The sequence below is a fragment of the Balaenoptera borealis genome (genome assembly GCF_965194805.1).
Source record: "Balaenoptera borealis genome assembly, chromosome: 7".
In the NCBI taxonomy this organism is placed as follows: domain Eukaryota; kingdom Metazoa; phylum Chordata; class Mammalia; order Artiodactyla; family Balaenopteridae; genus Balaenoptera; species Balaenoptera borealis.
In genome coordinates, this window is record NC_138864.1 from 70,675,522 (window position 1) to 70,701,403 (window position 25,882).

The 25,882-nt window shown below is 39.6% G+C and overlaps 1 protein-coding gene across 4 annotated transcripts in view; it reads right to left on the minus strand.

The window, feature by feature from the left end:
• The window catches only part of DYNC1I1 (dynein cytoplasmic 1 intermediate chain 1), a 336,617-nt gene that overhangs the window by 285,036 nt on the left and 25,699 nt on the right, over positions 1-25,882 (minus strand). For 2 of the 4 annotated variants that reach the window (XM_082398343.1, XM_082398341.1), the window contains exons 2-4: positions 10,941-11,057; positions 3,698-3,812; positions 881-1,022 (exon numbers count right to left, since the gene is read on the minus strand). In XM_082398343.1, coding sequence (XP_082254469.1) covers positions 881-1,022; positions 3,698-3,812; positions 10,941-11,048 — 365 coding nt within the window. In that variant the 5' untranslated portion in view covers positions 11,049-11,057. The remainder of the gene's footprint in view (positions 1-880; positions 1,023-3,697; positions 3,813-10,940; positions 11,058-25,882) is intronic. The other 2 variants (XM_082398344.1, XM_082398342.1) reach the window with 1 other exon arrangement.

Genomic DNA, 25,882 nt, shown 5'->3' on the forward strand with positions numbered 1-25,882 from the left:
GTTCCCACCTGAGCTCAACCAGCCTGAGCTGTGAGGAGACATCTGACCTTTATAAAGGGAGTGCTTGCTAACCAGCTGCCACGGGCCCCCACTCCCCCCTCATCTCTATCACTGGCCTATAGGCAACCGCACGTGGGAATCCTGCTGAAGGCACCTGGATTAAGAAAGTTTCCATGACTCCATGCATATTAATGAGCCTTCTGCTTTCTCTCGTTACATCTTTACATTTTGGATGTCCCCTCAGTGGTCAAATTAGAGAATGTCTATATCCGCTTTGAGAAGCTAATTACATAATCTTGGAATATACCTAGTGTAATAAAAATTTGGCAATTGACAAAAACAGAGCAGTCAATCCTGATGATTATAATAATTAGTAATAATAATAAAAACACTTTGGGGACCCAGTTCTCAAATTAATCAACTCTATTAAGCAAATAAACAAGACTTTTGAAAAATTAAATTTAGGGTTAGAACATCTCAGCGTTCTAGTCGCAAAGATTCTCATGGAAACCAAAACCAAAGTTGAATAAGAAGAAGTTGGATATATATTCCATTTGTCTTTGGTCCTTCCCTGCTTTCTTTTAGGCCTAAGCTAATGGATATGTTTGTGTTTGTCAAACAAGATACATGGTGCTAAATTAGCCCATTCATGGAAGGATAATATATGTTTATCATTTCTAGGGTTCAAATTCAACGCTATGCCACCAAAAATAGCAAGCCACCATAAATGTAAACATAAAATGACTGATACGTTGAAGATGCATGCACATTTAACAGCGTACAACAGAATGATGTGGTTTTCAGGCCTTTTTTTTGGTGGTGGGGGGGGGCTTGTATTATTGACACCCCACCATGGCCTTTGTAAAGGGAAAATTCTTACCTTGTCAATGGTCCCAGGTCGCCTGAGTCTTGGCTTCCAGCTTCACTGGGAGTGCTCACTGATTTCGAGGAGGGAGACATAGGGGTTGGGACTAAATAATGAAAATAACAGGTATCCCATGTTAAAAAATGCAGCGACTGCACTGGGGAAGAGCAGCGTCAGACAAATCAAAACAAATGGGCCCAAATTAAAGTGGTCGTATGGCCAGGAGAGATTGAGATGGGATAAGGAAAAAAAAACAAAAAAGGAAAGAAAAGAAAAGGAAGAAAGTCAAGTGAATTTTTCATATTTTGGAAATTAAAATTTGAAATGAATTTAGACAGAATTAACTTAGGGATTCTAAGGCCATGTCCACCTTAACAAAGTAAAATGGAGAATCAAAACAGTTATCCAGATAATTCAAGTCAAATCTCTCTCTAGCATGAACTATCCAGATAAGTCTAATTCTCCACTTTATTTTGTTAGTATAGATGTGACCTATTAAAAAATAAAATGAGGTGTCTATAAAACTTTAAAAGATTATAAAATAAGCGATTCTGAATAATTTTAAATGGTCACGGGGAGTCAGAAAAGGCTGTTGTATGTCTGCATTTGGAGGGAAATCTATTGTCCATGGCGTATAAACTGCATTTGCTGTGAGAGACTAAGTGACAGATAGAGAAAGGGTAAATGTTGAACCTGGTAATTTAAAAATCTCTTTCAAAATAAAGCAAAATGCCAGGCTGCTTTATTTGTACACTTAATTAATAGTTTCATCCCATTGTAATGTTTACTGTGTTTGTGAATTGTGTTCCTTTGCTTCTGGCAGCTCTAGAAAGCACTGCCATGTGCACATAAGTAAACTGCCATTCTGCAGACAGGAGAAGCAAGTTCAAAGATCAAGGTCAGGGCAGGCTGAAAGTCTGAGAGCAGGGATAATAAAAGAAAAAAACTAAAGGAAGTGCAAATGTATTTTTTTTCTCTATCCTTCAGGTACAAGCCAAATGTCCTTCAGATAGAAGCTGCACCAAATAGCCAAGGTGGCTCCAGGCCAGATGAGAACGGGTTCTCAATATCACACATGCCAAAGAAGCCATATGGGCAGAAAGAAACTTCAATACATAGTGTAGATTCCCATTTGGTTTCAATCATGTGCAATTTCCTTTTATTTATTTAATAAGGTAAAGGGTTTAACTATTTTGTCCAAATCCTATAACACAATGGCAGATCTGTCAAGTAACTAGGAATTTTCATGTGGTTCTACAATTAATTCACTGATTACCCTCTGCAATAAGTCAGAGGGTCAGTCGGAGAGATGGATGAAAATTGAAAATGGAGTCCACCCTTGCCAGGGCCCTTTGGCAGGGATGCAGGGATAGTTCAGAATTTGGTCATGGTTTAGGGATGTTTAAACTGTTTTGCTCTTAAGGTTTAATTGCTGGCTTTATGCAGGTTAGGGGAGAATAGATATTCTACTATTGTGTTTAACCACTGTTCACATTGCAGCAGAACTTCAAAGTCTATTTTGAGGCAAAAATATAATTGCGAAGTGTCTAATATATATCACTTGTCAACTAAGTAATAAAAAAATTTGTCAGCTCCTCAAAGAAGGTCCATCACTCAAATATCCCATAGTTTACCTCTTTCATACCACAAAGAAGCTAACAAAATAATCAACGTCTTATTTGGGTTTATTATACCATTGTTAGACATATGTTTTTACCTACTACAAACTGAGGTTGAGTATAAAATGCCTTTTCATGGTGTTTTAGTTTTGTGTGTATGTATTAAATTATATTCAGCAATACTTAATAATTTGTATGCTTATGATATATTGCTCTTTTTCTTATTTATAGTGATATAAACACTTGCCATTTTGTTGTACATGGGATAATTTTTATTGTTAATTTAAGTAATTATGGAAATACATGAAAATTTATTTTAATATAAAAGCCAATGATGGAAATAAAAGAAGACAAACCATTGATAAAAGGAGACCTGATACTGTATTTATTTATATGTATTACTTTTAAAGTTTTTGTTTTACTATACTGGATATCACGTAGTTTTACAGACACCCTAGGATTACTCTAAAACATATGGAAAGCACATGGATAAAGAAAAATAAAATAACTTATCACATGAGTGATATATAGTTAAGTGACAGAGTAAACACATTATGTACAAGTTACCTTCAACACAAATAAAACAAATAGTTCAATATCCAAACCCTGGATAAAATGAGGTCATGGATAATTAACTAGGAGTGAATGAGTTGGAGGAAGGGTGCTGCAGTAAAAATGCCGATGAGCAGTGAAACCAAGATATACAACAGAGTCAAAGAAATTTAAACTTGTTAATTAGCTGCTAATCTGTCACCCTTCTAAGTTTTCCTTCAAATTTCCCACTGAGCATTCTATTTTAATCATGGAATAACTATGTCTGTGGTGGTTGTGAAATTCATAACCAGATTCACAGTATTTAGGTTGGCAGAGGGAGGCAGGGATTCAGCAATGAAAATGAAGAACTATTTTTTTTTCTTAATTTTGAGATTTCTTGTATTTACCATGTGGCAACTCATTTAACAAATAACACAGTGGAGAAGGTTGACCGTAGAATCAGCCAATAAGCAGCAAACTGCTAACAACTCTACAACCTGTCCTCCTATTTCCTTCCAGCCCCCTCAATTCCAAAAATAAATACATCTGACCCATAAGCCAAAGCATTTCTTACAAAATAAAAACAAAAACAGACGTAAAAGAATAGTAAATGCTGGACATGGTATATCCCACACAAGTCAAATCTGAGGAAATAGTAACACAAAGCACTTTTAAGTACCTAGAGGGGGCTCCGGCGATATCCCGATGCTTTGCAGCAAAGCCTCTGTCTCTCGGCGTTTGCGATCCAGGTCAGAGTCATCCTGAACTGGTTCTTTCTTCTGCTGCATATCAGCCTACAAAAAGTAGATGCCAGTAAGAAAAGTGAATAAACAGAGCTAAAGGCATGCTTTTCCTGACTGAAACTGAAAATGGTAAATGCATGGCAGCAAACACCAGGCAAAAGCCCTAAATAGATATAATCATGTGTATAAAGGATGAAAAAACATTGTAACTGCTCCATTTAATAATTACTAACCCAGCACTTTCTCCTTCGGTTGAAGGCTTTTTCCTGTCTCTATCACAGGGTATGAGAGTTTTTCTCACTCAGTTTCGGAAGAAACCATCACGGCAAAATATTTCTAACTGGGATGTGATTTAAAAAAAAATTCTGTCTGGTTTTTTAAACCCTCTTGCCCCTTCTGGGAAGACATATTATCAGTTCTTGATGAGTGTGTGTTTGTAATATTCATGGCTCACGTTTGGAATTATGCAAACAAGGAATTATTGGGATCTGGCTAAAAAGTAAAATTAGTTATGAAAATCTGTAACTGTACAATACACTATTGTATCAGTAATCTAAGTTTACCATGGTTTAAATAAACCAGGCTAAAATGTTTATTAAAGCATGTGAACAATACTGATGTAAGTATTGTTGCTTAATTCTGATTTTCATAGGCTTCCATTATACATATTAACTCAAAGGAGAAAATTATCGTGTAGAAAAATACAAAACAAAAAATCATTTAGGAGAGAGACGTTCTTTCCCCAAGTTCTATCTCAAAAACACATCTTGTCTGAGCCTCTTATAGTCAGATCCTATGCCCAGTTTGTCTTTTTATAGGACAGCGACAAGTCAAAATACAGGTTAAAGAAGGTTAGTGTTGGAATTCTGGGGGGAATTCTCAGGTCTCTTTTCTTTTTCATAACACAATTACTACTTAAGACAAGGCATCTGCCCCACATCTGAAACACGATGACATCCTATTTGATGTGCAGCTACCTCACGACAAGGCTTTTCGAGTTTACAGGCGTGAAGTTGTCTTAGAGCTTGTCAAAAGCCAATTATCCAGTTATCAGACACACCTTTCTCCCCAGGGGCAAGCTGGGCTCCCTAACAGACACATTACCTCTTTCAGGAGTGCAAAGTACATTTCAAAGCAGTGAAGCATAATTTCTGTTGTGGCATCTAAAGCAGAAAGAGTTCATGCAAACTTGACTTACTCCCAGATGGTAACCTACACCCCAATTATAAGTAAAATGCATCTTTGCACATAGTGCTAGGCTCAAGGCTTCTGTTATTATTCGCCTCAGGCTTAAAATGCAGTCATATGTTTGAAGTCTACCTGTCATCAGAGGGAAAACTGCCATTATGGGGATCGATAAGGGCTAATGAGGATATTAGAAGATTCAGGCACTCTCACGTAACCCAAAATTCTGAAGCGGCAGTTTAATCTTGGAAGATATCAAAGTTCACGTTCTTTCCCAATTTTAACATTTAAACTAGCAAGTTCCAAAGTTTATGCATACAACAGAGGCAAAGACAGAACTAAGATAAGAAAAAGGACCTTGCAGAGTGACAATCTATTTCAGTATTCACATACCATAAAGTTAAAAAAAGGACTGAAGGGAAAGGGGGGAAATGAAAGAAAAGGAAATTACCACTGCCACTGCTAAAATACAAATGAAAAAACGAAGATAAGCACAATTCATCTCAGGAAGCCAATACAGAATAGCATGGTTTTACAGTGAGAGCTAAGCCATAACTGGACTGTCAGCTTCACTGAGAGCAGATAACGTGTTTATTTTGTTCACCACTATATCCACACATCCAGATCAAGGCTTGACAGTTGATGCATAATTATCAATAAAAAATGTGTTGAATGAATGAATATTCTGCCTTTGGTAATTGCTATTCTATAGCTATAGAATCTAAGAATTACACACCATTCAGAGCAGTTTCCACCAGCTATATACCATTCACTAAGCCCCTTTACAACACCACTGTGAGAAGGAGTCATCTAAGTTTCCAGTGACCCAGTGCTCATAACAAAGCCACTTTTCCTCATCCTTTCAACAAAAACTTATTTAAGGACAACGGAGTGCCGGTGGTAATGACGTGAGAGGTTCTAATGGAGCTTATATAGAGTGAACAGAAAAAGATCCGTCAAATCTTTTCCTTTTGCATAAACTTAGGGCATAATATCTATAACCTTCTGTCATGTATGTCCTATGCAGAAAGGTACAGAATCTGGGTTTTTTTAAATTTATTCTAACTTTAATCATTTTTTTAAATAAATTTATCTATTTTTTTATATTTATTTTTGGCTGCATTGGGTCTTCGTTGCTGCGCGCAGGCTTTCTCTAGTTGCGGCGAGAGGTGGCTACTCTTCGTTGTGGTGCGTCGGCTTCTCATTGCGGTGGCTTCTCTTGCTGCGGAGCAGGGCTCTAGGCGTGTGGGCTTCAGTAGTTGTGGCTTACGGGCTCTAGAGCGCAGGCTCAGTAGTTGTGGCGCACGGGCTTAGCTGCTCCGCGGCATGTGGGATCTTCTCAGACCAGGGATCGAACCTGTGTCCCCTGCACTGGCAGGCAGATTCTTAACCACTGCACCACCAGGGAAGTCCTAACTTTAATCATTAAGCATTCAAAAAACATATTAGGACATAAACCGCGTGTCAACATGCATGGTCAGACACTGTGCAAAAATAGCACACCCGAACTCCACCTCCAATGTGTCACTCCCACGATACAAGGTGTCTCTACAACTCATTCTCTGCCTTCTGCCTTTTTTAATTCTTAAGGAAACAGACAATATAATGACAAATATTAGTAAGGATAAATGTCCATCTAGACGTAACAGAAGCTTAGGAAAGCTATCAACACTCAAAGTTGACCAGGAAAAATGCAAAGTTAGGTAACTGGGGCTTATTGGAGATAAAGGCAGTTCCTAACTGTTACCAACTAGCACCTTAAACTAAACAATGCGTTACTTCATCCAAGACAGTTACACCAAGCCCTAATCATGAAACCTCTGGTTTTTTCCAAGTAAATACTACAGAGCCCTAATACATTTTAATGACGCAACAAGGAGTTTTTGCGTACTAGTAATTTAAAATATGCTCGGTGTCTCTCCCAGCAAATGGTATTTCTGTTTGTGAAGAGTCATCACAGCTGAGACCCAGAGAGGGTATGTGAAGAAAGAAAATTTGTCAGCCGAGAATTGTCAGTCATTTTTCCAAAGACAGCTGCATAGCTGTTAGACGAACAAGTGAGGAAAGGTCAGAAAGCCTCTGTCCATCTTACCTTGCAGCAATTTGGCAGAAGGCCAAGGACACGACAAAATTTCAGGGTGGCCTCATTAAGCACACCTCATTGCTTTAAAGCCAATTTTTCATGACATTGGCTCTGTGTCTTAAATGGTGACCACTATATTTATTTTAAAATCAGATTTCATCCATAATACCACAACCAAGAAAGCAGTTGACATCCAAAGACGCAGAGAGTGTAACTTTATACATGTACACAGTTTTCTGGATTCTGTAGAGACAACCAACCTGGGTGGTCCCAATTCACACTAGTTTTCAGTCACGGCAAAAAACTGTCACTCAGATTAGCATTAAAGAGCATTTCGCTTCCTTTTTATTCTAAACTTGTTTTATTTAAAATATAAGCCTAAATAAAGTTTGAAAATATCAAACTTATAAGCTTAAGGCTATTTCTAACTCTCTACAAACAACACAAAAACTAGAAAATCTTAAACTTAGGAGTCAATGACCGTGGCCAGTTAACTAGAGCATTCCACAGACTCAGGATCTGAAGCTTCCAAGGAAATTTGCAGAAAAATATTCCGGTCCTTGGAAAGAATGTCTGTGACCAGCATCTCAGACCTGCCCTAACTAGTTAAGGTGCTCATTCATTCATTCACTCGTTAATTCTATAACCCTTAATTGAAGTCCTACTATGTGGCAGGATCTGTGCTGGACATTGACTCAGTGATGAAAAAAATACAACCCTGTCCCCAAAAGCTTGTGCTCTATTAGGAGAAAAAGACAAATGAACAAGCAAATGGTGCTAAATAATTTGATAAGGTCAAGGATAGGGTACAGGACTAACTCAGTCATGTGTTAGAGAAAGGTATTAGAGAAGGCTTTCCAGAGGAAGAGACATCTGAGATGAGAACTGAAAGACATGTGGTTAACAGAACAGCAAAAGCCAAGGGAAGAGAATATTCATAAACTTCCTGTCAACAGAGAGCATGGCCCATAAGGTGAAATGTAAGAATCTGAGTCTGGCTGTAATGTGGATTTAGGGAAAAAGGAGATGGAATGGAAAGGGGAGAGCTATTGTGCCTGTCTAGGACCCATGATCAGTGTTAGCTGGAGAAGGGGTGGTGAAAGAATGACCCCAGGTTTCCGATTTGGACAACTGGCTTGGCTGGAAGAGGGGGTCCTTCCTGAGACTGGAGATAAAGGGGGACCACTTCTGAGGCTTAGCCCCCAGGGGCATAAGAGCATTTGAAAAAGAAGGATCAGAAGAGATTATTTCCAGGTTTCTTTCAGCTACAAAATGCCATCATGCCAGGAAACTAGGGGCCTTGAATTATAAGACCCTTCTAATAATGGGGCATTTTTGAATAATGGCCTCCCTAGCATTGATCCTGACGAATGTATGCAGCCGTTCTACGAGCCCCATTTAGGGCCCATCTCAGGAGCAGAGTAACAGCTGTTTCTTACCAACCAGATCCTCTGCGTCTTTCACTGATCTACATCATCTCCTTGGATCCTCCCAGAGCTCCATGAGGAAGGACCCAGTCTTCTCTCCATTTTACAGAAGGGAAACCAGGTTCAGAGAGGTCCCAGACTCACTCAAGGTCATTCTGCGAAGGGCAGAGCCAGGTTTCCCAGCCACATTCAACTTGAAAGCCTCTGTATAACCACTGAGTTCTACTGCCTCTGTCTTACAACACTGGCTTCTCAGAACAAACCAAGTCATCATAGTCTGACCCAAGAAAAGATCTTTTGTCGGGGAGATGGGCTGTAGAGGGACAGGACTGAAAGCCAGGACACACCTTCAGGATGATGCAGTTCAGTGGATCCCAAAATCTGGTCCTATTTAGATATTTCAAATCAGAGACTCTGGGGAGGGGAGGCTGGGATTCTATATTGCCATGGGACTCCAAGGAGCAGAGTCAGGCTTCAACCACCCTGTCAATTTAGAAATGAGGAAACTAAGACTATGTAAAACTTTAATTCCAGAACTAGGTAGAGGCCCAGGAAGGCCCAGAGTCCAGGTGTTTCACACTCTCCACCACCTGCCGTCCCCAGTCTGCCAGGGCTCTGTCTGTTGCATAACACGCTAAATCCCCATCAAAGCTGCGTGGTATAGGAACAAAAAGGGCGGCCTGTTTCTACCAGTCTTGTTTGCCTGTAATTTCCCCCCAAAATGTGTAAAATGACAAGGATGAAGCAGACAGCATAATTTGGAACCAGATTTCCCATATCACTTCGCATTTTGTGGTAATTCTATGGAATTCAAGTTGGATATTAGAACGTCAGTTTAAAAGGAAACCGGTTATTAGTAAAGGATAACAGGTGCTTTAAAACTACAGTAAGTGTTGACATTTGAAGGAAAGGGAGCAAAATAACTTAATGCTTTTTTTGGCTTTGCATGGAAATGAATAGCCATTCCTTGTCAATTCTCACCTCTACTTCACTCAAGACTGCATATGTAACAGCAAAGATCTGTGAAGGAAAAACATTACGCTCACTGTCAAGGACAAATAAACTATGACATCCATCAAAGTGTAATGGTACCAAGAGAAGCAAGATACCAGAAGGCTAGAGAACAACTGCAGTTATGTTTTACTTTGTTCGAAAATAACTGTTAGAAACCTTTTTCCTTGTTATCCCCGCCTTACAGTGTGAAATAGCACTTAGCTTGTAAGGCATCAAAACACATTCTTCTTTTCGCTTAAAGAAAAACTCTGAGCAGGGAAGCAGCTCTGGTTTGTATACACACAAGCATATCACTCTGTATGTAGTTTCCTTCTTAGAAAACTACTCAAAAATATCTGTGGCATCTGGTTTTTGTACAAGATGTGGGCTATTTCTACACCACCACAACAAACTGGAGAATTAAAAATAAACTACTTGTTGGATTCTGATAGTAGAAAAAAACATGACATGGCAGCAAGGCATTGAATTGGGAATCAACGGTCCTGGATTCGGGTCTAGCAGGCAGAAAAGCTACATTTCACCTCTGGGTTTCTGCTGCTTTGTTGGCATAAAGAAGGGCCTTAATGGAAGGGCTCTAAAATCTCTTCTAGATTTAACATCTCATATAGCAGGGTCTACTATACTATCCACCCCCTTACCAAGGGAGAAAAATGCAGCTTTCCCTTTACCAGACCTAGGATTCTTATTTACCCTGAAAAAAATATACACTTAAGAAATCATGGTAGTGGGATGAATTGGGAGATTGGGATTGACATATATACACTAATATATATAAAATAGATAACTAATAACCTGCTGTATAGCACAGGGAACTCCACTTGGCTGTACAACAGAAACTAACACAACATTGTAAAACAACTATAGTCCAATAAAAAAAATTTTTTTATTAAAAATAAATAAATAAATTGATGGAAAATACTTTTAACTTTAAAAAAAAAAAAAAAGAAATCATGGTAATCCACTGGCGTCATTGTCTATTTTTCTCCTAAAATGTTCTGGCCAGTAGTTTTTTTAAAACCTTCCCTTGACATTAACACTTATTAAGTAGTAACTATATCCTAGGTATTGCTAAGTGCTTTATAAGATTAACTTTTTTAATCCTCATGATCAGACAAAATAAACACACTGCTATTCCCATGTTAAGCATGGAGAACTGAGACACAGAAAGGTTAAGGAATTTCTAACAATAGCGATATCACAGACCACTTTCAGGGTTCTATTCAAGTCTGGGGTAAACCAGGGGTTTGGGACCTCTGGACCAAATGCTATCTACCATTTATGTGGTGCCTGGCCACTACATGGCAGATGTCAATGACTTTACTACTCTGAGTATGTAGACATCACTCATGTTATTCAGGTATTGTAAAAGCATTCTTTTACAGGGTCCTCTTTATCCGTTTGACCAGCCTCTCGGAATCAAGTGATTCTCCTTTCCCCCTACCCCCCAACACCCCAGCACCCAGTACTTACCTCTTTCTTTTTCCTCTCCTCTTCCTTCCGTTTCTTCTCTTCTCTTATCTGTGCTAAGCGCTGTTTTTTGCGCTCTAGCTCAGCTTTTAAGTCACTTTTGTCAGACATGTTGGTTTCCTTGGAGCAAAAGAGGAAAAAAAGTGAATAGACACAAATAACTTCTCTCCATTATCGTCGCAAAAATCATTCAAAAGGAAATCAAGCTTGAAAATAGAACTTTCTGGCAATACAGATTGTATACCTTAGCCTCTGTTGATGAATCAAATAAGTTAGATCTGGTCTCCCTCTATATAAAATCTTTCCTTTTCATGTACACATAAATATTTGAAAAAATACAATGTTATAGTCTATTCTGGTCTGAAGAATAATAGCAACTTAATTCAGAATAAGTAACACATTTTCTGTACAAGTTTCTTAACAAGTAAACAAAAAGTAAATAATAAGAGAATCAAAAAAGAACCATCACCATGACTTCCAATTTAGACGACAATGGACCAATTCATCCCCACACTGAGAAAAGAAAATAGGCTGTCATAAACTCTTAGACACATGGCCTGCTCAAATTTCTATGGGCTCAACAAACATTCCTCCACTGAGACTGGGCACATGGAGATTTCATTTTGCCTAATATTATATGCATCAGGGAAGACAGCCACTGAAGACCTAACATGTTAATCTTCTTTTCCTGTAAAACTCCTCCTGAACTGTCACAATTAATTTCATCTCCAGTACAAACCTATTTCTATAAAACTTTCATTTGCATACTGAATGCAATATTGCTTATCCTGGCACTTTCCCTTTTCAAAGCAAAAGATATTTGTGAACACATGAATGAGGAGACAACACCATGGCAAATTCTTGGGACAATTTATCTGAACAAGATTTTTAATGTTAATGGTGATGATGATCCTAGTGGTGATGGTGCCAGAAATTTCAAATAAAATGAGTTTGGAGAAGATTCTCACCAATCACCAATGATTATATTTGTCTCTTTTCTGCTCCCAACTGGAAACTAAGAAAATGGAGACACTGAGACATGAAGAACTCCTCTCTGACCCAAATTCCTAAAATAAAGTAAAAAAAAAAAAAAAAAAACTAACCATAAATGTCACGAGTATTCATTTGCATATTACTTGTATGCAACTATGATGAATATATAATGTGTCCCTGAGAAGATGACAAAACGAGGGAAGGCAAAAAAAAGCATACAAAGCAATGAAAAATCCTCAAACTTCCTGTCACTGTCTTTACAAGGTAATCAAGAACCTGCAGTCACCCTAAGACACTTCCAGGTGAATACACACAGTTGGGAAGTGTACTGTGTTCCTACTGTCCTACCATACACATTCTTGCTCATAGAGTGATGGCAAAGATTTGTGAAATAACAGCAATAATCATCATGATAATCAATCTCTGCTATTCATGATCACACTCTTCATTTTTCAACAAATATGTGTTGACTATTTAATCTGTGCTAGGCACTCTCTAAGGTATCGAGTACAAAGATGAGCAGAGCCAGATTCTTTCCTTCAAGGAGTGCATAACTCAACTTTGCGAGCATGTGGTGTGGCTGGAAATGCTCCTTGAGAGATCAGCTTACTGATTACTGAGTGCCAGATACTTTACATTTATTATCACATTTAATTACAACAATCCAAGGAGACCACTATTATTATGAATGCCTTTTTTCACAATTCAGATAAAGGAGACTCAGCAAGACCTAAGACTGCATAGTCCATACATGGAAGGACTTCAATTCAAGCATGTCCATGCTCTGCACTACTACACTCCACTGATCGCCAACGTACAAGTTCAGAGGGGATGCAGAACAAGAGAATAATCACGATCTGGTGGAGTGGGCGAGGGTGAGCTTTAAGGAAGAAGTGGAATTTGAACTGGATATGGAAGGAGCTCAGGAACTAGCACAGGAAAGGGAGACAGAGACACACAAAGGCCTGCAGAAGAGAGAACCAGCAGGCTGTGTACAAGAGACGCAGATGAATCCAAGTCAAGAAATACAAACTTTAGTTGGTAAGAATGGACCTGTGGAGGCAAGTGGCAAAGACTTGAAAAATACAGAAAAGTGAGTTCCATTGGGTGTAAAGAGGGTTGGGAAATCAGCAGCTCTTTGAAAGAGAAAGTGACAAAACAAACACAGAATTTGCTTAAGTCTATTCTTGTCCCTGCCTGGGAAACAGATAGGAGCAGAAACGAGAAATACGCAAGCTGCGGGGAGGCTGGTGCCAACATCTATCTGGGTCGATTGCACCTGCACTGGGATGGTAGGTGAGTGTGGAGACAGAATGTGCTGGGAATGTGGACTGAAGAGAGCCCGGCTAAGAAGGAAGACGTGACTCTTGGTAGCCTTTAGATGTGGAAGCAAAAGAGAAAGTTTCAGTAACAAGTCAACTTTGAGACTGTCAAGAGGATGTCAGTGAAACTGGGAAGAGAAGGCAAATAAGGAAGTGATGAAAAAACTTTCAGTATGTCATAATGTAAGTGTCAACAGGACTTCTGAGCAGAAAGAACGCAGAGATACAACACTGCAGGTGGGATGAGAAGCTGGATGGGGACTGGGGCTGTGGGATGCAGCGTGAAGGCTCCTGCCAAGGCCTATTTAAACCTGAGTCACAAATTCATTGTCCTACAGGTGCCAGGTAGATAACTGAGGAAACAAAGCAGTGACTGAGGCCAGCCAGAGAGGAAACATTCTGCCTGCAGGAAGCAGCTCTATCCTGTTCCAATTTGATGGTTGACATGTAAGAATATGGACCCAAGCAGTTAGATCTGATTTTTTTCCCCAAGAGAAGCCATAGAACTGATAAAAGTAACGTTTACCACTAAAACACTGTTAGCCAGTAATTTTCAACACCAAAAATCCTGACAGGAGAAAACTAGAACCTAATTCCAGGAGGCATCTGAGAAGTTACATATATTCTTCCCCAATGGGGGCCAATCTGATCGATGTTTTCGATATTTTTTCTGCTGTCAAAAATGAAATGTCTGATCAGAAAAATTACTGTTAAAGCAATAGTTGTGTCATCCTATGTTGAAAGCAGCCAGTGGAAACTTCTTAGAAAAACTTTAGAATTCTCTAAGTTTCCTTCTCCTCCACATTCCCTAACTTTTATCTCCCTTTCCCAGTCCATCAGAAGTATCTGGCATGACTTCAGTTACATATTATGGTTGTAAAAGAGCAAACCATGTAATAGAACATCCTGTATTTGTTGTGATTTTCTTACGAAGGACTTCATTCAACAGTGGGAAGTAAGGTGTATTCTCAGTACATTTCTGCAAAGGGCAAAGGTCTTCTTAAAACTGATAAATTTGTCTGACAACGTTGGTCATTTAAGTTGGTGTTACCAGCCATAGAGCCAATATTTTTAAAATAAACAACAATAACACCAAGGGAGCTTTAAAAAAATTATGTTACATAGTGATGTTTCAAATAACACTTCACTTTTTAAAGGCAGTAGAAGCACAACGTTAAAAAACAGCTATAGAGAGTACCTTCCACTTTTTGATTTTTGGATCTATTCCAAACTAGACACTTTGCATCAACACCTGGGAGAATAAGAAATCTCAAGAGAACACCCTGTAAAGGGTTTGGAAAGTACACATTAGAGTAAATGAATGGGCCTTTACACACAGTGAAATGGCTTAAATAGTGGCACTAAACGCAGCGTCAGCACTGAACTCCATAGGCTTTCCCGGGGGGGCTTGCCAGTCTGACCCACTAAATCTCCCTGCACATTAAACAAAGCAAATCGAGGAGCAAAGAATGGGGGACATGAGTTATAGAGCTTCCTGGGGCTAATGTAGGTCATTGCAAAGGCAATTTTGGGGCTCCCAGTTTAAGAAAATAAGAGTCAAAGCTACCTGCTGCTAATTATTGCTCACTTGCTGCACACACATAAAAAGCTGGTCTCTTTCATTTACAAATGGCAAGTAGATAAATCAAACCCACCTCTAGGTGTGTATCGCCTCCCTGTCTGATCATCCGCCTACTCTCCCACCCACCAGCCAACTACAGCCCAACTCTACCGTGGCTTAGGAACACTTATAGCTGTCTCGCCCCAGCTCCATCCATGCCGGGGCCAGTTGATGCACTGTTTATGATGCCTGCCCAGCTCTCCTCCTAGCAGAGTCCCATGTTCTGAATTTGCTTTCCAGCGGTGACACTCCTTTTGCCCACATTCTCTCACAACCTACCTGCACTTGCCCGATTCATGCTCCTATTCCCTCCCATGTCTGCATCTCAGCTCTTGCTCTCCTGCAAGTTCTCCAGCTATCACTGAGTACAATCCCATGTCACCTCTTTTTTTTTCTTTTCTCATCCTCCAAATTACCCCTACCTGACAACAGAAATCTCAACAGCTACTCCATTTACTCTGGACTCCATACCCTACTTCCCAACTGTAACTTTTTTCAAATCTAAACTCCCTACTTCTGATTTCCCTCTTTTCCCCTGGTTCACCTTATATCCCCTTGTTTCACTATGACTCATCTCCATCCATCCTCCCAACTGTTTCAGTTCTCACATCTTTTGTTTAAGCCCATCTTTGAGCTCAGTAAACTGCCATCGTTATCATCCAAGTAAATGAATCAATATAAGTCAAGAGCTTAGTACTGTGCCTGGCAAATATTAAACACCTAAGAAAAGTTGTTTGTCCTCTTCCTCCTTCTCTTTCTGCCCCTCTTCCCCTTCCTCCTCCTCCTCTTTTTCTACTAGTATTATTAGTACTATTATTTTTTACCTGGCGAACTCTTTCCCCCAACTCCACGCTAATTCAATATCCAAAACCATCACTTGAAATTCACTGCAAAGGATCTAAACCTAAAAAAAACTTTAACAAAAAACAAACAAAACAAATCAAGCTCATAGACACAGAGAACATATTGATGGTTCTCAGAGCTGGGGGTGAGGGGATGAGTGAAATGGGCGAAGGTACAAACTTCCAGTGAGAAAACAAATAAATCATGGGGATGTAACGTACAGCATTGTGACTATAGTTAATAACACTGTACTGCATATTTGAAAGTTGTTAAGTGAGTATATCTTAAAAGTTCTCAACCCAAGGAAAAAAATTATATAACTATGTATGGTGACAGATGTTAAACTAGACTTATTGTGATCGTTTCACAATATGTACAAATATCAAATCATTACGTTGTACACCTGAAACTAATATAATGTTTTATGTCAATCGTACCATAATAAAAATAAATTAAATATTAAAAAGTTACAGTGAGAAATACATTAAAGGTATAGCATGCTTCTCAATCTAAATGGGTTATAAAATGGAATGCATGTGGTTAAAGAGATGTGACTCAAAGAAAAAAATATTTTTAAACAATTAAATGTAGTCATTTAATAGTAGTAAAATTCTTCTCCATTTTTCTGTTGAACATAGGGGTTATATATCAAGCTGTCCCAGGCAGGCATCCTCCCCTATCTTACCCACTTCCCCCAGAGGATGGAGAGGCACATGGAGAAATGGTTTCTTCTCTAGTTAAGAAGTTAGTTACAGGGAGGGTCACTCCTGCTGTTCCATCATAAAAATGTCTCACGGTCCTAAGTCTCAAAGAGGAAAGAACCGAGAGAGGAAGGAAGGAGGAAAACATGAGAGAACAACATGGACACTGAGGAAGGTAAAAACAAAGTCATCTCACACCTGCTCTTTTCTTTCCAGTTCACCCTGCATCTCCTTCACATTTCTTACTCCACACGCATCCGTAAAGAAAGGAAAATGCTCGACTTTTCTTGAACCCAACAATGAGACCCATCACCTTCACTTCCATTTCTGCACATATGGTCATGGGATGGTTTGATCCTGTTTAGAACCAAGTGTCTAACACAGGAGAAGCCAAGGGTTTAGCTCTGTTTACACAGCTGCCAAGCAACAGAACCTCCTGAGGCTTAGCTTTTCAACCGTCTAGATCTCTATTTCCTTTCAGTTGTCTAAGTTGGCAGCAGTTTGAGATTCCATTTCTAATGCTGGCACATGCAAATGTATTTCTAAGCCTAAAGTCAGAATCCTAGGAGGTTTAAGTCATTGCCCAGCTGTTTCCAGACGCATTGAAAAAACTACCTAGAAACAAGTTATCTTTTCCTGCCTAAAAACAATTGTTCCTGTCAGCTCTTCACTATCAGCTATTGAACTTCTCATCTGCCACTAGGTACATGTAAGAAATTTGATCTTTCACAACCTCCTTCCACCTGCCTGGCTTCTTATACAATATAGCTGCCTCCTTCCACTTGGATGGGAGGCCAAAGGATGAATGGGACCACAACCATTTTTACAGCTATATCACACTGTCAATAAAAAGAGGATAAGAGAAATCTCAGAGGGAGTTGGCTGGTGAAAGATGTGGGAGGGTTACATGCTAAATTTGTACAGCTGTCAGTATACTGGGAAAACAAACATTTTGATAAAATCCATCTCATGGGGGGTGCCCAGGCCTCGTCTACTCATATTGTAGATGAGTTCTCAAACGTTTGGTCTCCGCATCCCTTGAGACTCTTAAAAATTATTAGTGACCTCAAAGAGCTTTTGTTTATGTGGGTTACATCTACTAACATTAACCATGTTAAAAATTAAAACTGATAAAACTTTAAATATCTAATAATTAATTCTATAATAACAACACTAACCTTTTACTTAACATAAAACTTTTATGAAAAAATAGGCACACTTTCCAAGACAAAAAAAAAAATCATAAGAAGACGGTATTTCTTTTATATTTTCACTTCTCTTTTTAATATCTAGCTTAAAAGAAGGCAACTGGATTCTTACAGGTGTTTGTGCATTCAATCTGTTGTGATGTGTTATTTTAGTTGTAAAGAAAATCTGGTCTCACATGAATGTGTATTCTGAAAAACAATGAGTATTTGAATAGCCTCTCGAAGTAATTGTGGATATTCTTTGATATTACACCAAAAATCAACAAATGGCAGTTTCCGAAAGTTAAGTTGCAATCTGAACATGAAACCACACCAATGAACTTTTTGTACTTTGTTACATTAAAATCCATTGGTCTGTTTTAAACTTTGAATGAATCTTTTATTCATGCATGATTTTATAACATTATGCATTGGTTATTTAGAAAATTATGCATACTTCTCAAATACTGACACATTCCATTGTACAACATCCAAAAATCACACGTGGTACTATCATTACCAAACTCTTCAGAAGGGTCTTTAGGTATGGTAAAGCTGTACAACTCATGGTGGCAGATATGTTTCCCAAAACTCTAATTTTTGCTTGAAGCTCAAATTTTATCATTAGCAACAAATATTGTCAATTGTGTTCTTGAAGTGGCAAGCTCACATCATTGATTTTTGAGAAAATTTCTGCCAAATAGCCAAGCCTAAATAACCATGGTTTGTCTATGAATTGTAGTTTCAAGTAAAAAACAGTGTTTCTTGAAAAAAGGCAGCTAATTTAGCTCACAACTCAAACACTGCACAAATGCTTTTCTCTAGACAACCACTGGACTTTGGTAAGCAGCAGAAGTGCCTTATATGCCCCCATTTGTCACACAGAAAAGACGTGCGCTCAAGGTTAGAGATTTAATGTAACTAGTATTTTTTTCTGCTTCATGAAGGATACTCTTTTTTTTTTTTTTTTTTTTTTAATTTATTTATTTATTTATTTATTTTTGGCTGTGTTGGGTCTTTATTTCTGTGCGAGGGCTTTCTCCAGTTGTGGCGAGCGGGGGCCACTCTTCATCGCAGTGCGCAGGCCTCTCACTGTCGCGGCCTCTCCCGTTGCGGAGCACAGGCTCCAGACGCGCAGGCTCAGTAGTTGTGGCTCACGGGCTTAGTTGCTCCGTGGCATGTGGGATCTTCCCAGACCAGGGCTCAAACCCGTGTCCTCTGCATTGGCAGGCAGACTCCCAACCACTGCGCCACCAGGGAAGCCCCATGAAGGATACTCTTAAGCGAAACTATTTGTCTTTTTAGCTGCAAGTGTGTGGCAGTGAGGTGCAACACCACTGCTAGGAGTTTGGTGCCCTGTCTCAATTCATGCTAAGGTACTAGCAGTTTGACCTACCATCACTTTCACACAATCCTTGCAAATGCCAATACAGTGAAAAAGACAAAAAACATTTTAGCATTATTATGAAAAGAGCTTTGACCTTACAGACCCCTGAACACATCTTGGGATTCACAGGGATCCTCAAACCACACTTTGTCTTAATCTACTTCTGATAAGATGGAGTTGATTCTAAAGTCTATAGAGACATTTACTTAACAAAATTTTGCTAAGAGTTTATATTGGCAACCTAAACAGAGGGCGTTAGAGCTCTTTCTTTTGCAGAAAAGAAAAAGTAAAAGATAACAGGCATAAAATCACTGAGCATAGAAAATTCAGATTAGAGTCAAGAAACTACAATGATTTAGAAATATATTTATAATGATTTAAAAATACCAGGAAGATCTAAGACATCTGGATACATCGTTAGAAAGACTGGATTTAGGGAGATGAGGCCTTGAAGAAAAGGTTCCATAGAACTTTGTGTGAAGGATTTCTTATTCCTCTCTCGCCTACACCAGGTAATAGGTAAGGAAGACAAACTAAGAAGCCTTCTCTCACTCCCCATTCTCCTCCCCCCATAACACACACACACACAGACACACACACACACAGACACACACACACACAAAAATTAGTGGGTCTTCTTCGCCTTGTGAAGTGAGTGAACTAAGATGGTTGTTAATAAAGTGAAGGCTTCTCTGTTATATGAAAAGTTTTTATTCTTTTAATTCTGCTGCTTTCACAATTACAATTACACATGTTTGTTTCAAGATAAGAAACTTTAAAGATTACATAATCCAGTACCAGTATTTTACCCATAAACAGGGAAACTGAGCTGCATTTATCTAAGTGTACAACTATTAAGTGGACGAGTCAGAACTGGAAACACCAAATCTCTTTATTTCTTGAATATTTTTTATTAAACAATGCTTCCCTTTCAGGGTTTACTTATTCAAGATTTCACTCCCTTTAGTCACAAGAAAGCTCTTCTTAAACAAAAGGCACTCGCGGTGGATCCTGATCAGTCTACTTGCAATCACTCTCTATCACCACCTGGTGGCAGCAAATGTAAATTGCATGGGAGAGCTGACAGGAGAAAAGACTTTGCCTCTGAAATTCCCAGCCACACCTCCAAGCCAATACTGGGTAGTCCCAAGCACCCCAAGAGTTTCATCTACATAGGAAGGATCTATTTATGTTAATAGAGAACAAATTTGGAGGGAAAAAAATCTTAGTATATACATAAAGTTAAATATTTATGTTGAGTTTTCAAGGCTCCTCTTAATTTTATTCATATTGGGTTGGTTCTTGACTAGGAAATCAGGCAATATTTCCACAGTAAGCTGTTACTATCTTTCTTCTTGGGTTTGTGAGCTATATTTAAGATTGTCTCTGCATAGTGTCTCTAGCCCTACTTTCATCACTTCAAGATTCTGAGCTACCCAAATTGTACTGCCTCAGCTGTAATTTGAGCACTGGCAATTGCAGCGCATTAAACAGGAGAGCCTCTCCAGCACTCAGCACAGAGGCCCATTATGCTAGAGAGAAAAATCAATCCATACGGTATCTGCCCTCTCATCTAGTTAACAGAATAGAGATGAGAGCTCTTAAATTTTAAAGGACTCAAAACCCATCGTCAGCTTTGCCAAAAGTTCTGGAAAATTTTGAGTTATTTCTGACCCCTACAGTGCATTCCATCCATTTAAAGACTCAACGTGCTTCTCTTTGGAAAAGGAATTGTTCCTCAATTAAGAGATTCATTCATTCATTTCTTAGAGCATCTTCCCTTGGGAAACACTCAGATGATATCAAGAGTCCTTAGGAAATGAGCATTTCAAGGACCATCCTTGAAAGAATATAAAACTAAAGATGGAACAGTTAGGACACTTGAAGAGCAATATTTTGGCATTGGGTCCCAAAGAATCAGGGTAGAAAAGGGACTGGAAAATAGAATCAGAAGAAAGGAGATGGGAGCCTTCTGGACAATATCACAAGGAAAACTAGAGAGAAGAAAGAAGTGAGGCCTTACACAAAGGATCCTGTAAAACACCTAACCTCAGGTTGAAATAGATGGGAAAGATGTTATCACCTGCCTAGGCCAGGTACCAGTAAAGAAGCCAAACAAAGAAGGCTACCACCACTACTACACTTTATATGAGGTTATGTATCTGTGCTCCTAGGGGTTCGAAAGCACTTCAAAGCAAATAAAAACGAGCACTCTCAGGGAGCACATGCAAAGTGGCAACTTCTCCACAGACCTGATGTGAGCTTCCTTGGGCACTTGCACAGTGGCTCCTCAGCCTCCAACTGAGCTCACAGTAGGCTTTCAATAAACACTTGCTGCTATATAAATGGGTTAAAGATGGCCCCTGTGTACTGGCCCCTATGTTGTTTACTTCTTATCAGGCTAGGACCACTAGATTTGAGCACCCACCAGCATCAAACACAAATTCTTACACATCCAATCACTTTCAATATAGCTCAAACAAGCACCTTTTTAGCCACTTAGAGATCTTCTGCTTTGCATACCCTGCAAAATTGCACCCACTCTCTGCCAGTCATAGATAGGACAACGCTGTGGCTACGAGAGACCTTCAGCTGCCCTCGGGCGCTCTCTGATCCGCAGGCCCCCCACCTTGCGCCGAGCAGCAGCGCCTGATTCCCTCTTCCCTTTGTGGGTGGTGGCCCCGTGCTGCTGTCCCTGGAGGGTCTCCTTCTATCAGGGACAAGCCCCTCTCATGCAGTCCTATCCAAGTGCTGCCCATGTTGTGCCACACTGCCACCTCGTGATCCTGTTTTTCCCTGGATCAGCCCTGAAATCCTTGAACTCACCACACACCACCCCCAGCCAATTTTCACCAGTCCTCCCAATTTTACACCTAGTATTTCCAAGCCTGCCCTCACCTATCCATGCCAATCCACACTGCCCCATGCCGGGCTTCACATCACTCGTCTGACAACTGCAACCCTGTCTCCGTGCAAACCTTGCTCCCCATGACCCTCCCCATCCTCCACAGGGAGTCAGAATGAGCTCTCTGTCATTCAAATCTGATGAGTACACTCCCTTGCCTAAAACACGTCGATGACTCCCTTTTAGCTGCAAAATGTGTCCCAGCTCCCGATCACGGGCCCATAAGATGCTCTTATTGCCCACCTCTCGATCCACAGAGGCCTCCTCTCCCTATTTCACATTTTACTGGCAGGTACCAAGCTGTTTCCTTCCTTTGTACCTTTGCAAATTCCAGAAATGCTCTTCTCACCATTCATTACCTGATGATGCCTATTCATCTTTCTCTCTCGGCTCAATCACATCCCCTCCAGAAAGGCCTCCTGCGGTCTCAAGACTGGGCCGAGCACTCTCCTTGGTGGCCCTAGAGCACCTGCGGCTGGCCTGCTGAGACGTGAACCACAGCCTCCACCTATGCGTGCCTCTGTTCTGTTCATACGATGCTCTCCTCCTGTTGCACCAACAGCTCCTTTAAAGGAGGGGCCACATCTAATTTATCTGTGTACTTCTAGCGCCCAGAAGCAAGTGCTCAAGAATATCCCTTGAACTGCTAAATTACCATTAGACAGAAGTGTGAAATTTTCCACAATTTCACTATTGGGATTTTTCTAATCATCAGTACATTGGGTGAGTGCACTAAGGTTTTCAATGATCCAACTCAGAAAAGTTCTTCCTTATTCTGCAACAAATCTTTATTTCCATGGGCGTGGGGGTGGGAATTGATTTTTTTCATCCATTAGGGCACATGTGCATCAAATCCAGAATCCTAGCATTGCCTCATCCATTGTACTATCTTTTCCTACATCACTACATCATATACCCGTTGATATAATGTTCTCCTGCCTGGCTTACATTTTTAATCTCTGTTTTTTGACTCTAAAAGGATTATTCAGCAAAATCCATTCAATTTATAATTGACACCCTCCATTGTTTATCTCAGCCAAAAACTCAGCAATCTAGAAGCCCAAAATGCCTTGAGGATAAATCATCATGCTGATAGTTGGGCTTTCTCCTTAAAAGTGATGTAAAAATATCAGTGCTTTAGAACAGAGCCATCCATTGCACTTGAAGCTGTTTTCTCTGAGTTGCCAAGATGATAAATGAACGTGTCTAAAAATAAACGACTCTCGGGTAATCTGTGGGGCTGATCTTTAAAATAACTGATAACAAGCAAATCTTCAGACATGACTAACTTTAGCTTTGACTCCGAGTCCTTGCCTCCCATTCCTATAAAGGGGCCAGATGTTCTGCACAGCAAAGTTAAACCAAAACAGCCCTGGCCGCAGAAGACCTAAATAGATATTTCTCCAAAGAAGATATACAGATTGCCAACAAACACATGAAAGAATGCTCAACATCACTAATCATTAGAGAAATGCAAATCAAAACTACAATGAGGTATCACCTCATACCAGTTAGAATGGGCATCATCAAAAAATCTACAAATGCTGGAGAAGGTGTGGAGAAAAGGGAACCCTCTTTGGTTGGGTTCGCACTGTTGGTGGAAATGTAAATTGATACAGCCACTATGGAGAACAGTATGGAGGTTCCTTAAAAAACTAAAAATAGAACTACCATATGACCCAGCAATCCCACTACTGGGCATATACCCTGAGAAAAACATAATTCAAAAAGAGTCATGTACCACAATGTTCACTGCAGCTCTATTTACAATAGTCAGGACATGGAAGCCACCTAAGTGTCCATCGACAGATGAATGGATAAAGAAGATGTGGCACGTATATACAATGGAATATTACTCAGCCATAAAAAGAAACAAAATTGAGTTATTTGTAGTGAGGTGGATGGACCTAGAATCTGTCATACAGAGTGAAGTAAGTCAGAAAGAGAAAAACAAATACCGTATGCTAACACATATATATGGAATCTAAAAAAAAAAAAAATGGTTCTGACGAACCTGGGGACAGGACAGGAATAAAGACGCAGACGTAGAGAATGGACTTCAGGACACAGGGAGAGGGGGAAGGGTAAGCTGGGACGAAGTGAGAGAGTGGCATGGACATATATACACTACCAAATGTAAAATAGAGAGCTAGTGGGAAGCAGCCACATAGCACAGGGAGATCAGCTCGGTGCTTTGTGACCACCTAGAGGGGTGGGATAGGGAGGGTGGGAGGGAGACGCAAGAGGGAGGAGATATGGAGATATATGTGTATGTATAGCTGATTCACTTTGTTATAAAGCAGAAACTAACACACCATTGTAAAGCAATTATACTCCAATAAAGATGTTAAAAAAATATTATATAAATAGAAAAAAAAACATTAGTCTACATGTAAAGGTTACTACTTTAGGTGAGTATCACTTGTCCTACATACTAAAAGGTCACTGTGAATTTCATCACCACGCATGTTGGTGTCTCTAAAGATTGTGCAGACATATCTTTACCTGTTAAAATGAAATGACATCTATTTGTTTCAGATACATATATTATCATTTTTCAAATATTCATGGATGTAGTAAATTCATAAAATTCATATTTGTTTAAAAAAAAAAAAAAAAGACAGCCCTGGCCAATAGGGCTGCCTATTGAGGGCACTCTATCCTGATAGAGGATACAGGCAAATTCAAGCTGCCCAGAGGTTCTTGCAACTCACAAATGAGAACGAATTTAAACTATAATACTAAAGGAAATAAAATACACATTAATAAAAATAAGGGAAGGAAAATTTTAATGCTTAAATAATAAAGCCAAAATAGATTTTTCTCAATATAAATGTTTACAAAGTCAATTTGTTTTTAATCTTCTAAAAATATGTTATTAAGATATCTCTACATCTTCAAACCACTTCATTCAATACCCTCCCAAATTAACTACAAAATTCAAATTTGTAATTAAGCCTACCTAATTTTAAGGACGACTGATCTTGGTTGAAGTTGATGAGTGGAGAAACTCACATAGAAAAGGACCTGCTAAGTAACACTCTATCCTCCCACCAAAGCAAACAACTTGACATGTGAAAAGCCGAAATTCAAACCAAAGTCTCCAGTGGCTCTTAACTACTGCCTATGCCCACGTCTTTATGTTCTTCTCATCTTCCCTCACCCCACGCTATTGGCTTTAACATCTGTACTGGTTTATTCTATTTCCCTTGTATTCTTTCTCTGCCGTTGTCACCCACTTTATGTCAGCAGTTTTCCTTCTCATGTTTGTTCTACAGGTGATAAAGAATAAGACAGCTGAGAAAAACACAGGACTACTAAGGATCTTGTAAGTCAACACAGTCTGTAGCACTACTGTGCTCACGAGAAGTCAATAAGAAGGCTCCACAGAGTTGGTGACCTAACAAACCATCCCAGAGGAAAACCAGACCTGCGGACAGCAGAAGGTGAGGGGTGCATCCCAGGCAGAGGGAAGCACGGACAAAAGCGGGGAGATAGGAAAGAGAATGGCCAGCCTGTGCGACAAGTAACTGGATATAAATGGAACACTCAGCACAAAAGAAGATGGAGGAAGATGAGGATGGATGTGGATCTCCTCTCTCAGAGATGAGATCCCAAAGGCTGAGTGACCAACCGTCCCAGTTTGCACAGAGATAAGGGAGTTCCCTGGATGCAGGACTTTCAGGGCTTCAACCAGGAAAGCCCCAGGCAAACCTGGACAAGCTGGTGACCCTACAGCCAAAGATCTGCTACGCCATACTTTAAAGAGGTCTGAACTTCTCTGTAAGCAGCAAGGAATTACCAAATGATACAACCAAGTACAAGATCAGATCATTTATCCCTAGCATGTAATACACACAGCCTTTTTAAACATGGGTTGCAACCCACTGGTATGTTACAAAATCAAATTCATTAGTAGTCATAGGGAGCAATGTTTGTGATTGACATATTAGAACTACTAGAATGCACACTGCACATAGTAAGGA